The sequence below is a fragment of the Argiope bruennichi genome, chromosome 1, assembly GCF_947563725.1.
Source record: "Argiope bruennichi chromosome 1, qqArgBrue1.1, whole genome shotgun sequence".
Lineage (NCBI taxonomy): Eukaryota > Metazoa > Arthropoda > Arachnida > Araneae > Araneidae > Argiope > Argiope bruennichi.
In genome coordinates, this window is record NC_079151.1 from 56,812,225 (window position 1) to 56,828,106 (window position 15,882).

Consider the following 15,882-nt stretch of genomic DNA (forward strand, 5'->3'; position numbering starts at 1 on the left):
ATGTCATATAGCGCCATCTCACAAAATTTTGAGGTGCCATTAGGTTATCGTCCTATAATAACAATGCAAGTACCACAAAAATTTACGAGATGGCGCTGTATGGGATTGTCAACCTGAGAGCAGATAGAAAAAGGCTCTAATAGTTAGTTATAAAAAAAATTGTGTGTGTAAAATCGCAATTTTTCAGTAAAGACACCTATATAGATAAACTTAACACTTTACCGACCGGTAGCGGTTCGAACATACTATGCCATTTCACCGCGCTGGGGAGCAAACGTCGAATAATCGACGACCGGTTGGTAAGCGCTGAGAACAAAACGTCGATTAATCGACGGCCGGTTGGTAAGCGCTGAGAACAAAACGTCGATTAATCGACGGCCGGTTGGTAAGCGCTGAGAACAAAACGTCGATTAATCGACGGCCGGTCGGTAAAGTGTTAAAAAGCAAAACCTTATCTAAATATAGAGTTAAAGTTAGAGTTGTTTCCGAGATACACGAAATAAATTATATATATATATATATATATATATATATATATATATATATATATACAAGAATTGCTCGTTTAAAGTTGCAAGAGTGAACGAAAAAGGAAGAAAACGAGCATAGTTGAATATTAATTCAGATTATAGTAAATAGTTATTCATGAAAGCGTTCAGAATTCAGAATTTTATTCAACGCGTTCAGCGTTTCAGTTTCGAAATCAAGATCTTAAATGACACCTTGACGACAAGCATTCATTTTGTCTGCTGATCTTTTTAACGCTCCGAAGGCGTAAAACTGTAAACAAAATTATTCATTCGATTAAAAAGTCAATTCATTAAGTTTTATGCAGCAATTTGAATCTTTAATAGGAATTCAAGTATATTATATTATCGTTTCTTTCATCAGAATTTTTCATGCTTGGCTATATGTAAATTTTTAATGCAGATCAAGAGTGTGAAATTCGAAAATGCTTTTGCGTTCCAGCAAACATGGCTGTGCATAGCAAAATTTTAAACCTTGTAACTGAATTTGAAACGAAGTTTGGAAATTTTAAATCATTGGAAGAACTATTTTCTTCCTTTATTTTTCCCATAGATATAGAAACAGTATCTAATCATATGGAAAGGCAGTTAACCGAAATTTAACGCTGTTAAGATCTGAAGGTGAAATTCAGTGAAATCAAAATATCTGAATATTATAAATATTTGCCAACTAGACGTGTAAACACTAGATTTTTTTTTTTTTGCATATGTTGGGAAATAATTATCAGTGCGAATTAGTATTTTCATTTATAAAATTAAAAGAGTTTCCTGTCAGATTCTGAATTATTGATTGACATTCGCTTTATATCTGTTTTAAAATTAATCAATGCCTGTAAAAAATCTTTCAAAATAAGAAAGATAATACCATAAAACAGTGGCCAAGTTCCAGGAAAGAAAAACCGCTTCACTATTTTTGTTGCTATTCTGTACTCTTGAAATAAATCTACGTTTCTATGATAATTACTTTTTAAATCTATAATAATTTTTTGCCGCTCGTATAAATTCAAATCCATTTTAATTGGTCTTTTGAATCTGTCACCCTTGATGATCATGGTATGAGCATAAGTTATGACAAAATTCATTTATAATAGTTCTTTTTTTATGTATATTAACGTATAATGAATATCGCTTTAACAAATAAATAGCGCTTCTATTTGATAAAATTTAATGATGAACACGAGGCATGTCAGCATTAATTTATAATTGTAATTAATCGTTTTTACGTATATTGGCATATAACGAATAGCGCTTTTACAAATAAATGACACTCATTTTGATAAATTATAATTGTTCGATCTCATTAAAAACCTGCACAGTTAGGACTCAGGCTTCTACTTTTAGCTCGGATCTACCAGGCCACTCTTAAGCATTGATCCTGGATCAAGTCAATGCTTAAGTGCGATCGTTAGGTCAATGCATAAGCCCATAATAAAATATGGTATGTATTCACTCATCGGGTTCACAAGCCCGGCGAATATTTTTCTTAGCAAAATGCAAAGAAAATTTCAGTTATTCTACAAATAACAATAATAATAAAGCACAATGTATTATATATTTTAAAAAATCAGACAAATTCGCTTAAAATTCCGCATTTTAAAAATATTTTAATTTTGGAGACTCTAAACGAATTTTAAAGATTACTGCACTTTAAAAATTCAAAAACATAAAACTGATATTCAAATTATTATTTATTGATAACAAATCATTAACTAGAAATAAAACTGAAAAAAAAAACCTGATTTGTTATCATTTTCTAAGGAATCTAACACTGAAATACCAGCTTCTTCAGAAACCCGGGTATTTACTTTGAGATTAAAAAAAAAAAAAAAAAAAAAAAAAAAAAAAAAACGGAGATTAACGAAATGTCTATGGTCCAAACTTTCAAATGACCATGAGGGCAGCTTCTGTGAAACTGGAGTTTTTTCACTGAAAATTCGATTTGCCATGATGTATTTTTAAAGCTTAGAGGTCCGATGTGGTCCGGGTTAACCTTTTAATTCGCTTTTCAAAATAAGGAAATATTGCATCACTCTGGAGACGGTTTAATAATTTTATTGTTATATGACCTCTTCCAGGATATCATAAAAACAGAACTTATTCAGAGCCCATTCATTTAATTAAGAAAAGAAAACTGATTAATGTTCAACCTGGTCATGATAATCAGTGCTAAGCCTAACGTTCCGTAACGAAATGTTTGCAATTTTTTTAACTCTCTTTTTGAAATAAATTCAACCAAATCGAAAAACCAATGCTATCTCTCTGTTTGTCAGAATGATATATGCGTGATTTTAGAATGATAAGTGTTTTTCCATTGCCATTTTCCGAATGTAAGGGATGCTTTCTTATTCATCCGACAGTCCGCTCTATTTGGGCACCTTTGTCCGAAACCAGGTCGCCTGAAAAGTTGGCTTTCTTCTTCGCAACAAGGTGCAGCGATGGCATGGCGCGTGGTTACATTATCTGCTGATTAAAGTGCGCATAAATTTCATGGATTTCCTTTTGTTTTCTTCAGGAAAATCATTGGGATGTTTCGAATGTTCGACTGCTAAAGGCTTTGTTTATTTGTTCGAGTAACCTAGATCAGAGTCTTTTTAGGGATTGTCAGCGTCGTTTCCGGTGGTGAAATTTTTTTTTTATTAAGTGTTTATAAAAGCAACATATTTTATGAAGTATCCTTGAGTTCATTGAAAGTTTTAACACTTTATTGTTTTTGATTAAAAGTTCTTTTCCCGTGTTTGATGAATGAACGAATTGCACGGTTCTGTCGTTGCGTTGCCATTGAATTCATACAAAAAATGTGGATCTCGGCTACTGAAATGTTATTTCATGTTTACGAATACCTTAGATTTCTTTCTTTACGCATCAGCAATTTGAAATTGTTAGAAGAGCCGTACTAAATTTTTTATCATTTTTTTAAATGATTCCAAAAAAAGAAATCTATTGAAGAAAAATTTGGAAAGAATTTGGTTTCAAACAGAAGAAAGGCTTTGAAAAAGTGAACTGAACTTTAAGAGATCTATCAATGTAGCTTTTTAAATTTGCATCTAGTAATTGAGTGAAAAAAAAAAAAAAAAAACTCATGGAAGTGAAAAAACGAGCATTCTGTAAATTACTATTTACAGAATTAAGTTCGTTTACAATTAAGTTCATTTTAATTCTGGCGAAGAGGTTTTAAAAAATTTAATTGTTAGGAAATTTCGGCATTAAGGTTCTAAATTCCAAATTATTTGCCTCCCGTACTTTATTCTAAAATGTTGCAATGCATTTTGAACCTGCCATTGTGCGTCATTAGTTTGAGTAAATCACTTCACTTGACATTAAGATATAACTATTTAATCGGTATCGTATCTGGCTTTATTTAACCCAATAACCGTAGCTAATATGCAAATATAAGAATTAAGACATGATATAAATACGTGTCATTATGTTTGTAAGGTGGTTCGTTGCTGGTCTCGGGTCCTGTAATGACCGTCTCTGTATTTATAAGTTTTCCATCATATCTGTAAATATTTCATCATGTGTTTCATTTTATTTCCTCTTAATAAATTGCGTTTAAATTAAACCTTTCCTTTTGTCGGACCCAATCTTTGGAGACTTTTTATTTGTCATCATTTCCACTGCAGTACTCTAATATCAAACGGCTAAATTCCTAGCCGTTATATAAGATATCATTTTAACATTAACTATAGTGTTTACGTACATGAAAAAGTACAGGCAGATTTGACGGATATATTTCAAAATTTGATACGGTCCTGTAATTAGACATATAATCTGCGAACTAAATTTTTTTTATTTAGGTCTTTATGTCTTGTAGTTATTTGTACTCGGGCAACATAACAAGCAAATTTCCTCTGTATTGATTTTGCTCAAAAAGCCCGCGAGGGGGGGGGATTTCCAAATCTATCGAATTTTTTTAACAACTACAGTATTTTCCATTTGTATATTTTGTATGTGAGAAAATAAAAATGAAATAAGATAGCACGAGGAAAATTCAGCATATAATCTGAAAGCCAAACTGGTATATTTGCATTAAATTCTGGATACAATAAAAAAAAATTCCTCTCGGCAAGCTCGAAGAAAAGATAGATTCCTGTATATTTAAGTTACTATCTGGCAGCATAAATTGTTGATGTTAGAAACAGTCAAAATTAGGGCTTGAAAATCACTTTTCAGCCCCTAACTTCTAAGATATTGCAATTATCGAAAAACTTTATATACAAAAGTTGTTCGTCTTAATGTGGCTCTCATTTCGCTAACTGGATTTATTCTTCTATTTTCAATATTAAGGAAGTTATAGGGAAATGAAAACTTCGACCACCCACTATTTCCATCCCTTTTAAGCTAGATAGTCAATTTACGAACTCTTCCAAAATTTTTATAGAACCGTTTTTACTGTTTTTTATATTATATAACTTCTGAACGTAGGGTGGTTTTGAATTCTAAGGACTATGATAGGTGAAGAACTGAAGGAATGTTTTCTAAATCTTATCATGAGAACCATTGAAATAGGTAGTCTTCCTATAAGAATCTACCTAAAAAAAGGGAAGAGAGACCAGAAGGGAGTCAAAAGGAAGAGATCGATGCTGGATTCTCTTCATTATAGGATGAAACTAAAGATAAACGGGGCATATTGTGTAAATATATGAGATAATTAAGATAAGAACAATCTCACTATTTAAAAAATTTAATTTAAATTTGAAAACAATAAAGTCTCAGCTTATCCAAGAGGATGTAAAGACTAAAACAGGTTTGAGCAGAAGAAAAGCATTTTACAGTAAGTCTTGGACAGATAAACTAAGAGTAAAATAAACCAATGCCTCAATGCACTGAATATCTATACAAAAAATACAACAGAAGTTAAAGAAAAATAGATAAGATTTAAAAACAAAATCAGGAAATGGGAAACTATTTAAAATATATGCTTGTTAATTTAAAACAAACAAAAAAAAATGGGGTAAAGAATCTACACGAAGTGAATGATTAAAATTCTCATGAAATTAAACATAAATATTAAAATACCATATCTTCAAGGTATCACATTAGAACAACCACAACTATTACAAATCAGAGCACAGGCAATTGCTTAGTAGTATAGTAGTTTTCTTGAATTTATTTTCTCATTTTGAAGTATTGCTTTGTTTGGAATTTTGTTTGCTGTTTCGAAATAAACATTGACTGATCTTCTTTACAGGTGGCCGAGTTATTGAATCGTTGTTCTTGTCCAGCTCAGTTTCCTATGATCAGAGTAGGCGATGGCAAATATCGTATAGGAGAAACGCAGCTACTCATCTTTGTTAGGGTAAGTTTTTTTTATATGCACGTAATTAAGTTAATTTTTATATGAAGTAAATTTTTGTTATAAATCTTTTTTTCTGATTATGAACCTGATGTTAAAAGAGACTGAACTGATAAAAGCAGGCCTGAAGCATATCTTATCCTGTCGCGTATTGTAGCACTTTCACTTTTTGAAAGTGGCATGTAAAAATCAGAGTCAAAATAAAAGGATAGAACGAAGTTGCTCTGAATTTAAATGTCTGATCATTTTTACTTTTTAAAAGCTTAATTAGGAGAAAGGGAAACAGTTTGTTTCTGCAAATCAACACCTGATTAGAAATTTTCTTTCTAATTATATATTTTTACAGCACTCATATTTCTATGTTAAATTATTTTTGATCAATACGTTATTTTGAAAGATCGTCGTATCGCTTATTGAATTTTATACCACAGTTCTAAATATGTTATGTCGGTTTTATGATTGATCTGTGAAGGTTTTGCAGTGTCCAAGTAATATTGTTTGAGCAAAAAATATTTATTATGAAGACTACAATTTTTTTAAAAGAGAAAAAGTCATTTTTTCCATGAATAGTCATTTTTAATTTTAAGCTATATATCAAACTATTTGTATTTCAAATATATTAAATAAATAGTATATGATATAAATTCCTAGTAGTTTTTCAAAAAAAAAAAAAAAATGATGATAATATTGAACTAATAATTCAGCAGGTTAAAGTAGCAAACTCACTTCCTCAAAAATATTTCTATTTTCACCCAAACAATTAAATAATGCTTATCCAAAAAATGAATATGAAATTTGGACGATTACCTTCTATACTTTCTCTATACTACGTATACGAGAAAATAAGAATTCATAGGATTAGTATTTTCTAATATTACACGCAATTACTATTTTACCAATAGCCTCTTACAGAAGAAAATGAATATTCAGTGAAGGAAATGTGTGTTTTGCCGAGACATTAAGAATCAAAACCGAAACTAAAGTAAAACTGAGAGAAAGAAAAGCGAATTTCGGGAACGTAAAAAGTGTCCGTTGGCCGAGCTCCAAACATCTGGACTTTCTGCAGCTTAAATGCCTGTGACTTCAAAGGGAGAAAATGTTTCTTCTGGTCTTCAAATATATCTTTAATTTGAGAACTATCATGAATTCTCGTAGAATAGCTCCAACCAGCATTTCTCATGCTTGTTAATTCATTACCTGTCTTTTATTTTTAAGTTTTTATTCCTTTGTGTTATTTTCATCAGTCATCGAATCTCAGATTAAAAAAATAAGTAAATTCGATAACTGGTTTTAAAAAATGAAAATGTGATTTTAATTTCAGGGAATGCAACAGCTGTACAACCTTAATAGACAGCAAATATTGTGTCCGAAGTTGTTCCGTTTATAAAGAGTCGTAACAAATTGAAACCTAGTAATACTAAGACCCTTGCCACTTTGAAAAAAATCATCTTCGTCGTTAGTCTAATATAGAAGATAAGAACATACAAACTAGATAGAAAATGCATTATAAATTATCAAAATCCCTTGCAAAAAAAGTGCAAAACAAAATAAGTTAAACCAGTTAAGAGTAATTCATTCAAAAATTTATTTTATTTGAGTTTAACACATCAGCTGGATATAATAAAAAAAAATCCAGTTTCATTATCGCATGACAGATGAAGCATAAATGCTGTTCGACAACGGATTGTAAAACCCTCTGAGCTTTTGCGCATGCGTTAGGATGGGTTTAATTCATCAAAATAGGGGTGAAAGGAAAGACGAAAAGAGGATATGTTTATATTTAACAATGGAAACTCGCGGTTTTATGAGACGTAAACGTTACAGATAATTAGTAATACAGAAGGGAAAAAAGTACAAACGCACAGGAAAATATTTCAGAGTAATTTTCATTTAATGTAAGGGGCATAAACATTAAATTATGAAGAATAAATGAAAAATTTCTGTTCTTAAAATTTGGTAATTACATTTTTACAAAATAATAATCTTTTTTATATTAAAATGCTTCTTTTATATGTTATTGAATTTTTTGACAATATTTTAAGATTAATAACAATGGATAATCCAGAGTTAATTTTATTTAAAACATTTATTTTCCTTTAAGAAATTGCTGTAAATATGGACCTTTTAAAAATGTTATAAATATTATCTTTAAAATATATGATATTTTATATATTTTGATATTAAAAAACAGTATTAATGATTTTTATACTCAAGAATATTATTATTTTTAAACATATAACATGAAATAATTACTAAAATTTTCTTTGTAGCTTTCTCCTGAAAGCTTTTTTGCCATTTGAAATAGCCTTATCAATACGAAATTTTGAGTTAAAATAAAATGCGGTCAGAAGCGACACAACACTCACATGCACGCGAAAAAAATTGAACTAAAAAGTATCTAATGGGAGAAATCCAAGTTCAAAGGTTAATACCGGTAGTGTGCTCATTGTTCCGCGTCTCACTCCTTAATGAGATGGAATCGTCGAAATGTGGCCGTCTCGGAATCCGTTGACGAACAGTAAACAATAATGTTTGAAATATATACAAATGAAAGAAAGTATTCAAAATAAAGAACATTGAACCGTAAAATGAACAAACAAAAAAATTTGTAATTCACAGAAACAAAAAATATTTATAATTCTTTTTTTTTTTCTTCCAGTAAAAGAATACATTAATCAATTACGAGTTTAAAAGTTGAAGATTTTTAACCTTAATCTGCAGGAGTGATTTGTTCGTTCGCGCAAACTATATTAAAGGTTGGATTGCTTAGTAAACAATAGTTATAAATTAAAGATCTTTGGTGCGAATCTGGCACTTTTTTCTGACCCTTTAATTTGATTTTTGATGCTTAATCCTAGGCATGGGGTAAATATACGGTTAATAAGTCCAGAAAATTGAATATGTTTAATGGATGTCTTTTTTTATGACTGATTGAAACTGAAATTTGACGTAGAGTTAGTTCAATTATTATGATTTGAATATTTTTTAATATTTTTAATATTTATATTGAATATTTTTTAATGTTTCAGGAAAATTAGTTTATTTTTGTAGAAAATTAATATAAATAAATATCTTTTTGCAATTTTAAATTATGAATAATTAAATTTTACACTGATATTTATAAAATATAACTAAGAGCCAATATGATTAGTCCTATAAAACAAGTAACGTAAGCCGTTTGGCTCAATTTGTAAGAATTTTTTTTTTAAACACATATTTAAAAGAATTTAAAGTGTGAAAACTGACTGCTAATGAAAGGGGTTTTAACTGTACCGTAGCAATTTGTCTTTGCAAATTTATCAAAATCCATGCATTTCGGATGTACTTTTTGTTTTAAAAGAATTTCCAGAAATTAGTCGATTTCAGATATTCTCTTCTCTCTGTGGAGCAAATATAACTCATTAACGGATGGATTTTCCTCATGGTGACCATTGAAATGATCTGAAATCGACTAAAATAACATTATCCAAAGTTTCATAATTCAGTTAGTCTTGAAAGAGTAAATATTAGTAATAAATAGTCTTAAAAAAGTATGATTTTATTTGTTTAAAATACTAACGTAGTTGAAAGTGTGTGTGTGTGTGTGTGTGTGTGTGTGTGTGTGTGTGTGTGTGTGTGTGTGTGTGTGTGTGTGTGTGTGTGTGTGTGTGTGTGTGTGTGTTGGCGTTCTATAAGCCAAACCGTTTGACTCGGAACTACCAAACTTGGCACATATAATTAAAAATTAATTAAATCTAAGTAATGAAAAATTAAACGAAATTTTTTATTTTCCTGCGATTACTTCAGAAAATATTGCATGAAAATGAATTTCACATCATTTCAAAATCTATTCCATTTATATTATATCTGTCATGCGATAATGAAACTGGATTTTTTATTATATCCGGCTGATGTGTTTAACTCAAAATAAATTTTTGAATGAATTACTCTTAACTTGTATATTATATTATATATATATATATATATATATATATATATATATATATATATATATATATATATATATATATAAATAAAACGCTATCGTTCATGGCATCGCTCTTATTATCTATTGTCGAATGGCAACAATCAAATATAAACAAAGCGTCTTTCAAACATTTCAGAATGTTTCATTGAACGTTTTTAAAGTAGCGTTAATGTAATGCTTCGTTTAACTAATTAATGGAGCTGCAAAATGTTATTGTAAATGTTTTTGAGGTAGTTTATCAAAAAGTCCAGTGAGGGGAAAATAAATAAATGAAATCAACTATAGACATCAGATAAAGTTTATTCGAGCATAAAAAGAGGCTTAACTGTCACCAGATGAGTAATCGTTATGATTGATTACCTATGCAAATTAATATTTGTACTTTCAACAGATATATTTCAAAAATAGTCTTTGTATTTATTATCTTAAGACTCATAAAATTATTTCCATACAATTTTTTCCCTTAATTTTAAGAATATGTTTAATTCAATTGGATATACAATGTAATAGTGTTTTAAAATATTCAAACTCATCTAAATGAAATTCAAACTCATTCATCAAAACATCCAGTCGCTTTGTTTTTTTAACTCCGTTGTAGGATTTTATTTCGCAATGTATACACTTTTGAATCTTCTATAAATTGATTCAACTGCATTCATATTTTTCAGTCGTATCAAATGATAAACTTTTTTAATTAATGCATTCCATATTAACTATTATCAATTTAGTAAATCAATAATCTGGACAAACAAGTTGGTCGTGAAACACGGCTGGTTTAAAAAATTATCTTTTTAATGATACCAGTTTAATAATCGTACAAAGATTTTCTGAATTTTGATTTTTTTTTTTATATTCTTCTAATTTATAGCAGTAGATTACATTGTTGCCCTGAAATATAAACAGTTATCATTGTTTCATCAAATATTTAATGGTGTGCATTTTTTTTTTTTTCCGTCATTGAGAGCTAAAGGAAAAGGATACTGTTTAATATCTACTTAATTTACAAGACAAAAAAAGTTAGTTGGAGTTACAATATCATGAAATTTAGAAGATAAATAAACCAGATATTTACGTTTTTAATTGCACTATGATATTATGCGGCTGTTTCCATTAAAAAAGGTTTACGCACACAACTAGCAGAATATATTATAAGTTAATTTACTGTCTGACAATTTTGCGCAAGCATGGACATGAAATTATATCTAAAAGATTTATCAGAAGTCAAATCATCTAAGCCGATTAGGGATTAATGAAACTAAGGGGATATATATGAAAATTTTTAACATCATATTGATTTCAACACTACAATTATTGCTACAGATAGCCTAAAACAGAATTCTTAACATCATTTGAAGCATTTTGACTGTTGGAATTGCATATTTCTAAATGTTCAGATATAAGCTGTTGGATCGCGATTAATGTAAGTACTGGGTGCAATGAATAATATTTAAAATATGTTGAAATCGTCTATGTCTAACTTGCACTTTCTTCTAAGAAGCTTATCGATCCTTGAAGTAGACTGTTTACATTTTGTTACAATATTTCATAATGGGGGATGTATTTTAAATATTTTTAAACTGAGTAAACTATTTGATTTTGAACTGAGTGAAACTATTTTTAAAATAGTGAAGAGTGTATGAGATATATTTATAGAGTTTCAAGTTTAAGTATCCGAGAGCATTGATAGTCAATATCTGTTATAATTTTTCTTTTCTATGTCATCAAAATAATGGTCCTGTGGTCCCAATTCTTTAAAAAATTTCTACTGATAATCCAATTTATGTTTAGGCGAGCAGAAAATCATCACCCAAATAAAATAGTAATGACAGAGAGCTTATACTGAGAAAGCAGGAATTTAGATTGCTTCTTTAAAAAACAGCAACGATTGGCTAATCCAAATAAATATCAACATTATCCAACCGTATAATTTTCCAATTTCTATTCAGTAAATGTTCCATCCATAATAGGTTTGATAACATATAAATGGAAAATTCTAATCACGATTTTAAGGCGATGGGACAATTTACGACAGTTGGCCGAATCTTCTTTCTCGATATCAAGATGAACTGGACAGACAGTGAATTCGAAAAACGGATGACAAATTCTACCGTTTATGGGCATTTATAACCCAGACTTTTTTTTTCCCCTGAAAAACCAATCGCCCTCGCTCGATGTTATCCAGGTCATCAGGCAAGTCTTGACATTTCGATCAAAAAGCTAGAATTTCATGCCCCAATAACGGCAGCCGGCAATAAAAAAATTTGCATTCGGTTTTTATATCTGAAAATAGGCGGTTCACGAGGTGATTGATAAGGCGATTCTTTTCTTTGCTTTCAGATCCTGAGAAACCATGTCATGGTGCGAGTGGGCGGCGGATGGGACACTTTGGAACACTATTTGGACAAGCATGACCCCTGCCGCTGCAAGTCAGGTAGCTGAAAATACGTATTCTGAACTTTTTACTTATTGATAAAACGTGTTTTAGACTGCGTTTATGTGTTTATTTAAACCATTTCTTTATCTGTCCAAACTTATTGTAACTGAGAGAACATTCTTAGAACATGGCAGTGACGTAGAGAGAGTAAGTGTTGCCTGGGACATATGACTTTTTTTTTTTGGACCCGGTAGACATTATTAGTGGCTTTACAATGGTTAATGCCACCAACACATGGAATTATTTAATTTTGCCCCTTTATCATGTCTGGTTTTAAAAAGTAACATTTTTTTTTTTTTTCATCTGTATGGTTCTTCCTCCTAAGATTAATGCCTAGGCATCTATACTGCCAAAAGTGATATAGAAGCGTCTATGATTCCTAGATTGGCATTAAGAACTTTGTACCCGAGGCATCCATGTCCCCAAGTCTAGTATCAAGACATGCACTCTCGCAACTGGTGTCGAGGCATCTGTGTCTCCAAGACTGGTGTCGAGGTATCTATGCCCCGAAGACTAGTATTGTTGTATCTGTATCTTATCAATAACGATAACCTCGATGCCATAACGATAGGTAGATAAAGAAAGTATAAACTAGGGGATCACCAACTATATGGATAGCACTAAAGCAGTTTTTTTTCAGAGAGGAATGCCGCATCATGGTGACAAAATACCAGTATATTTCTGTTATTTTAAAAGTTAAGCATGAAGTGAAAAAATAACACTGCTTGTTAAGATGCTGCTGACGACTAGGAGCACAAAAGCCCCTAGACACGCAATTTTATGCCTCGACCCCTAATTGTCTCTCAAGTGACTTACTCTTTCTATAACACTACTCGAGTGGATCGAAAAATTGATGATGTTGCATAAATAAAATATTCAAAAAAATTATATTGGTTAATCTAAATTTTTGGGTGTCAGCTTCGGTTTTGATGAATAAGTATTCTAATTATGAAACTGTATACAATAGCGTACAAATACATATTATCAACAAGCTTTGTACCATTCTAATATGTTTGCAGATTTGTTAATAACTAACAGCAAAACAATTAAGGCAGGAATTCTTAAAATCTAATTATTTTAAACATGCATATTCTTTTAACCATTCTTTGCATGATGATGGAAATTTCCATCATAACATTTAGTGAACAAAAAATTGTGCTCAAAACAGGTGTACTGTAAATTGTTTGCTGCAGGCAATTTTTTTTCATGACTATTGCAAAAAAACGTAGGTATCAAAAAAAAAAAAAAAAAAAATCAAATGTCGCAATTATTATAGCGGGTTTGAACTTGCTATTCCGCTGTTTGTTGTGACTGGAAGAAATGAGCGATTTGTTGAATATTTTTTTTATGTCTAATCTGAAATTTTTTTTGCTAATAAAAGCGATGATGTGTGGAGAAAATTAGAAGAGAGGGACATTGAAGATTTTGTACTGAACTTAACATGTAAATTTGTATGATGATGGATATTTCCATCATACTGATTTTTTTAATTATTTTATATTATATATTTATACTAGGATTTTTTAAAACATTTTACCTTTAATCTAGAGCATAAATTATATCACCCTGATTTATTTCATGAAAAAAAGGAAAAATCATACAAAGATGGGTTCACCAAATATTTCTTGCCGAAATTAGAAAATGCAAAGAAATGCTACTCTAAAACACATTCAGCAATTAAAGCTATTAATCACATTTTCCTGGTTGCGAACAGGCATGACAATTCCTTCGTGTTCTGCAGAAAATCAAATTAAGAAACCAGGCATTCTCAGGCTTCAAGCATCATCTTATATTTCCAGATTCCATCTGTGAAGTAACCCGATCGCTAGGTCATTTAGGTTCATAACTGTTATTTAAATAATAGAGATGGGTGTGTTCAAACATTCTGCGCATATAAGCATTTAAAAGCACGTAATGTGCTGGCACATATGCAGACCAATTCTCGTGACTATTCCTCATTGTGTGCCAAAAGTGCAGCTTCGCTAGGCGTCCGCTGCACAAAAGTGGCAAGGTGACAGGCAGTCAGCAAATAAGGAAATAGCGATGGCACGCGGTAATTTTTGCCGCATCAGTGCCCAAAGTGCTTGAGAATTTATATTGTTTGTTGCTCACCGTAAGAGGAATCCTTTTTAAACAAATGCAAACATTTTTCAGGTCGACGCATCTCCGTGAACCGAGTGTCTCCGTCCAATTCGGGTACCATACAGGTGCATCTGAATACCCACAGGTAATAATCAACTTGTCTTCGCTTGTTTGCTCAACACTGGAATGCTGGTATTTTTTTCACACGCATTTTTTTTCTCGTTTTTTTAAACTCTGCTATTAATCTAATTGTAATTTTTGTGTTATGCTCACTAAAAGCCTCTAAATATTATTATCCAACGATGAGGTTGGTGATAATATCATGTACCGGTCATCTATAAATAATAAACCTAATATTTATTCAGTTTTGAATAATAATGTAGAGTAGATGGTTGATAATATCTTCAATTCTACACCGGTATTTTATCTTTTCTGTCAGTTCATAGTCATGTTCAGCCTTTACAAGACGTCAGACGATAATGTCGCTGAAGTATTATAAAAATGATATGTTTTCCAATGAATTCTGGAAAATTTTCCACAAAAAAAAAATGGAATAAGAAGTTAAAAATCACTACTGCATCCAAAGTACCCCTCTTTCAGCTAATGATTCCTGTCAAAAAGCTTTCCACTGTAATCGAGTATTAATACAGTGGCAGACCTTCCAACATCTATGGAATTTCCATTGATATTACGGAAATTAGATGAAAACTACGGAATTACGGATATATAGTGAAAAACTATAGAAATTACAAAAACACCGAAAGATCTTTTATCCGAACCTTCGCTCGCAGTAATCTGAATAGTGAAAGTACTTTTAGCAAGGTTAGAAAAAAAGGGGGGGGGGGTGGATCTTGTTGTTTAAACTTGAATACAAGAACACTGGAGTCATAATGAAAATGAATATAAGATTTGATTATAATGTTAAACTGAGTAATGAGGACTTAAAAATAGCAAAAGAGATTGCTAATTCAATGAAAAAAAGTTTTACATTTCTAACAAAGTGTTAATTTGTTTGATCAACAAAATTGTTTTATGTGATTTTTTTTTTTAAAAATTATTTCACTTTTATATTTAGTTAATAATAAATGTACATTAAATAATTTTGAATAATCTGAAAATATTTGCTTTAAAATGAATGAACATTAAAATCAATTTAATTTAAATTCTTTAGAAATATCTATTCTTTAATAATTTGTTGATATTATGTTAAATATAAGTTATCTATCTGTAAAACGTGCTACTGATGACTGAGTAACCAATGTTGGAAAGTATGTAATGCATTATAAAATTTTAGAATTTCAACACTATTGAAGTTTTCAGCTAATTTCTTTTCCATCAATATCCGTGTCTTATTTAACCTCTCCAATTGAAAAACATATTTGGAAAAGTATTAAAACCTACCTATTTGCTTATCTCCTAATGTTGTGTTATATGTGAAGCATAGATCCGACAAATGAGTGTTCCTTTAGTAATATATATTTTAATTATTGTTACCGAAAAATATATGGTTTTTTTTTTTAGCAAATAAAACACGGACATCGTTTCTATTTTCTCTGCACAAATACTTCTTTCTACC

At 30.4% G+C, this 15,882-nt stretch overlaps 1 protein-coding gene across 1 annotated transcript in view; it reads left to right on the plus strand.

Moving 5' to 3' along the window:
- The window catches only part of LOC129971145 (GAS2-like protein pickled eggs), an 87,743-nt gene that overhangs the window by 64,175 nt on the left and 7,686 nt on the right, over positions 1–15,882 (plus strand). The window contains exons 2-4 of the mRNA XM_056084643.1: positions 5,719–5,826; positions 12,128–12,221; positions 14,379–14,451. Coding sequence (XP_055940618.1) covers positions 5,719–5,826; positions 12,128–12,221; positions 14,379–14,451 — 275 coding nt within the window. The remainder of the gene's footprint in view (positions 1–5,718; positions 5,827–12,127; positions 12,222–14,378; positions 14,452–15,882) is intronic.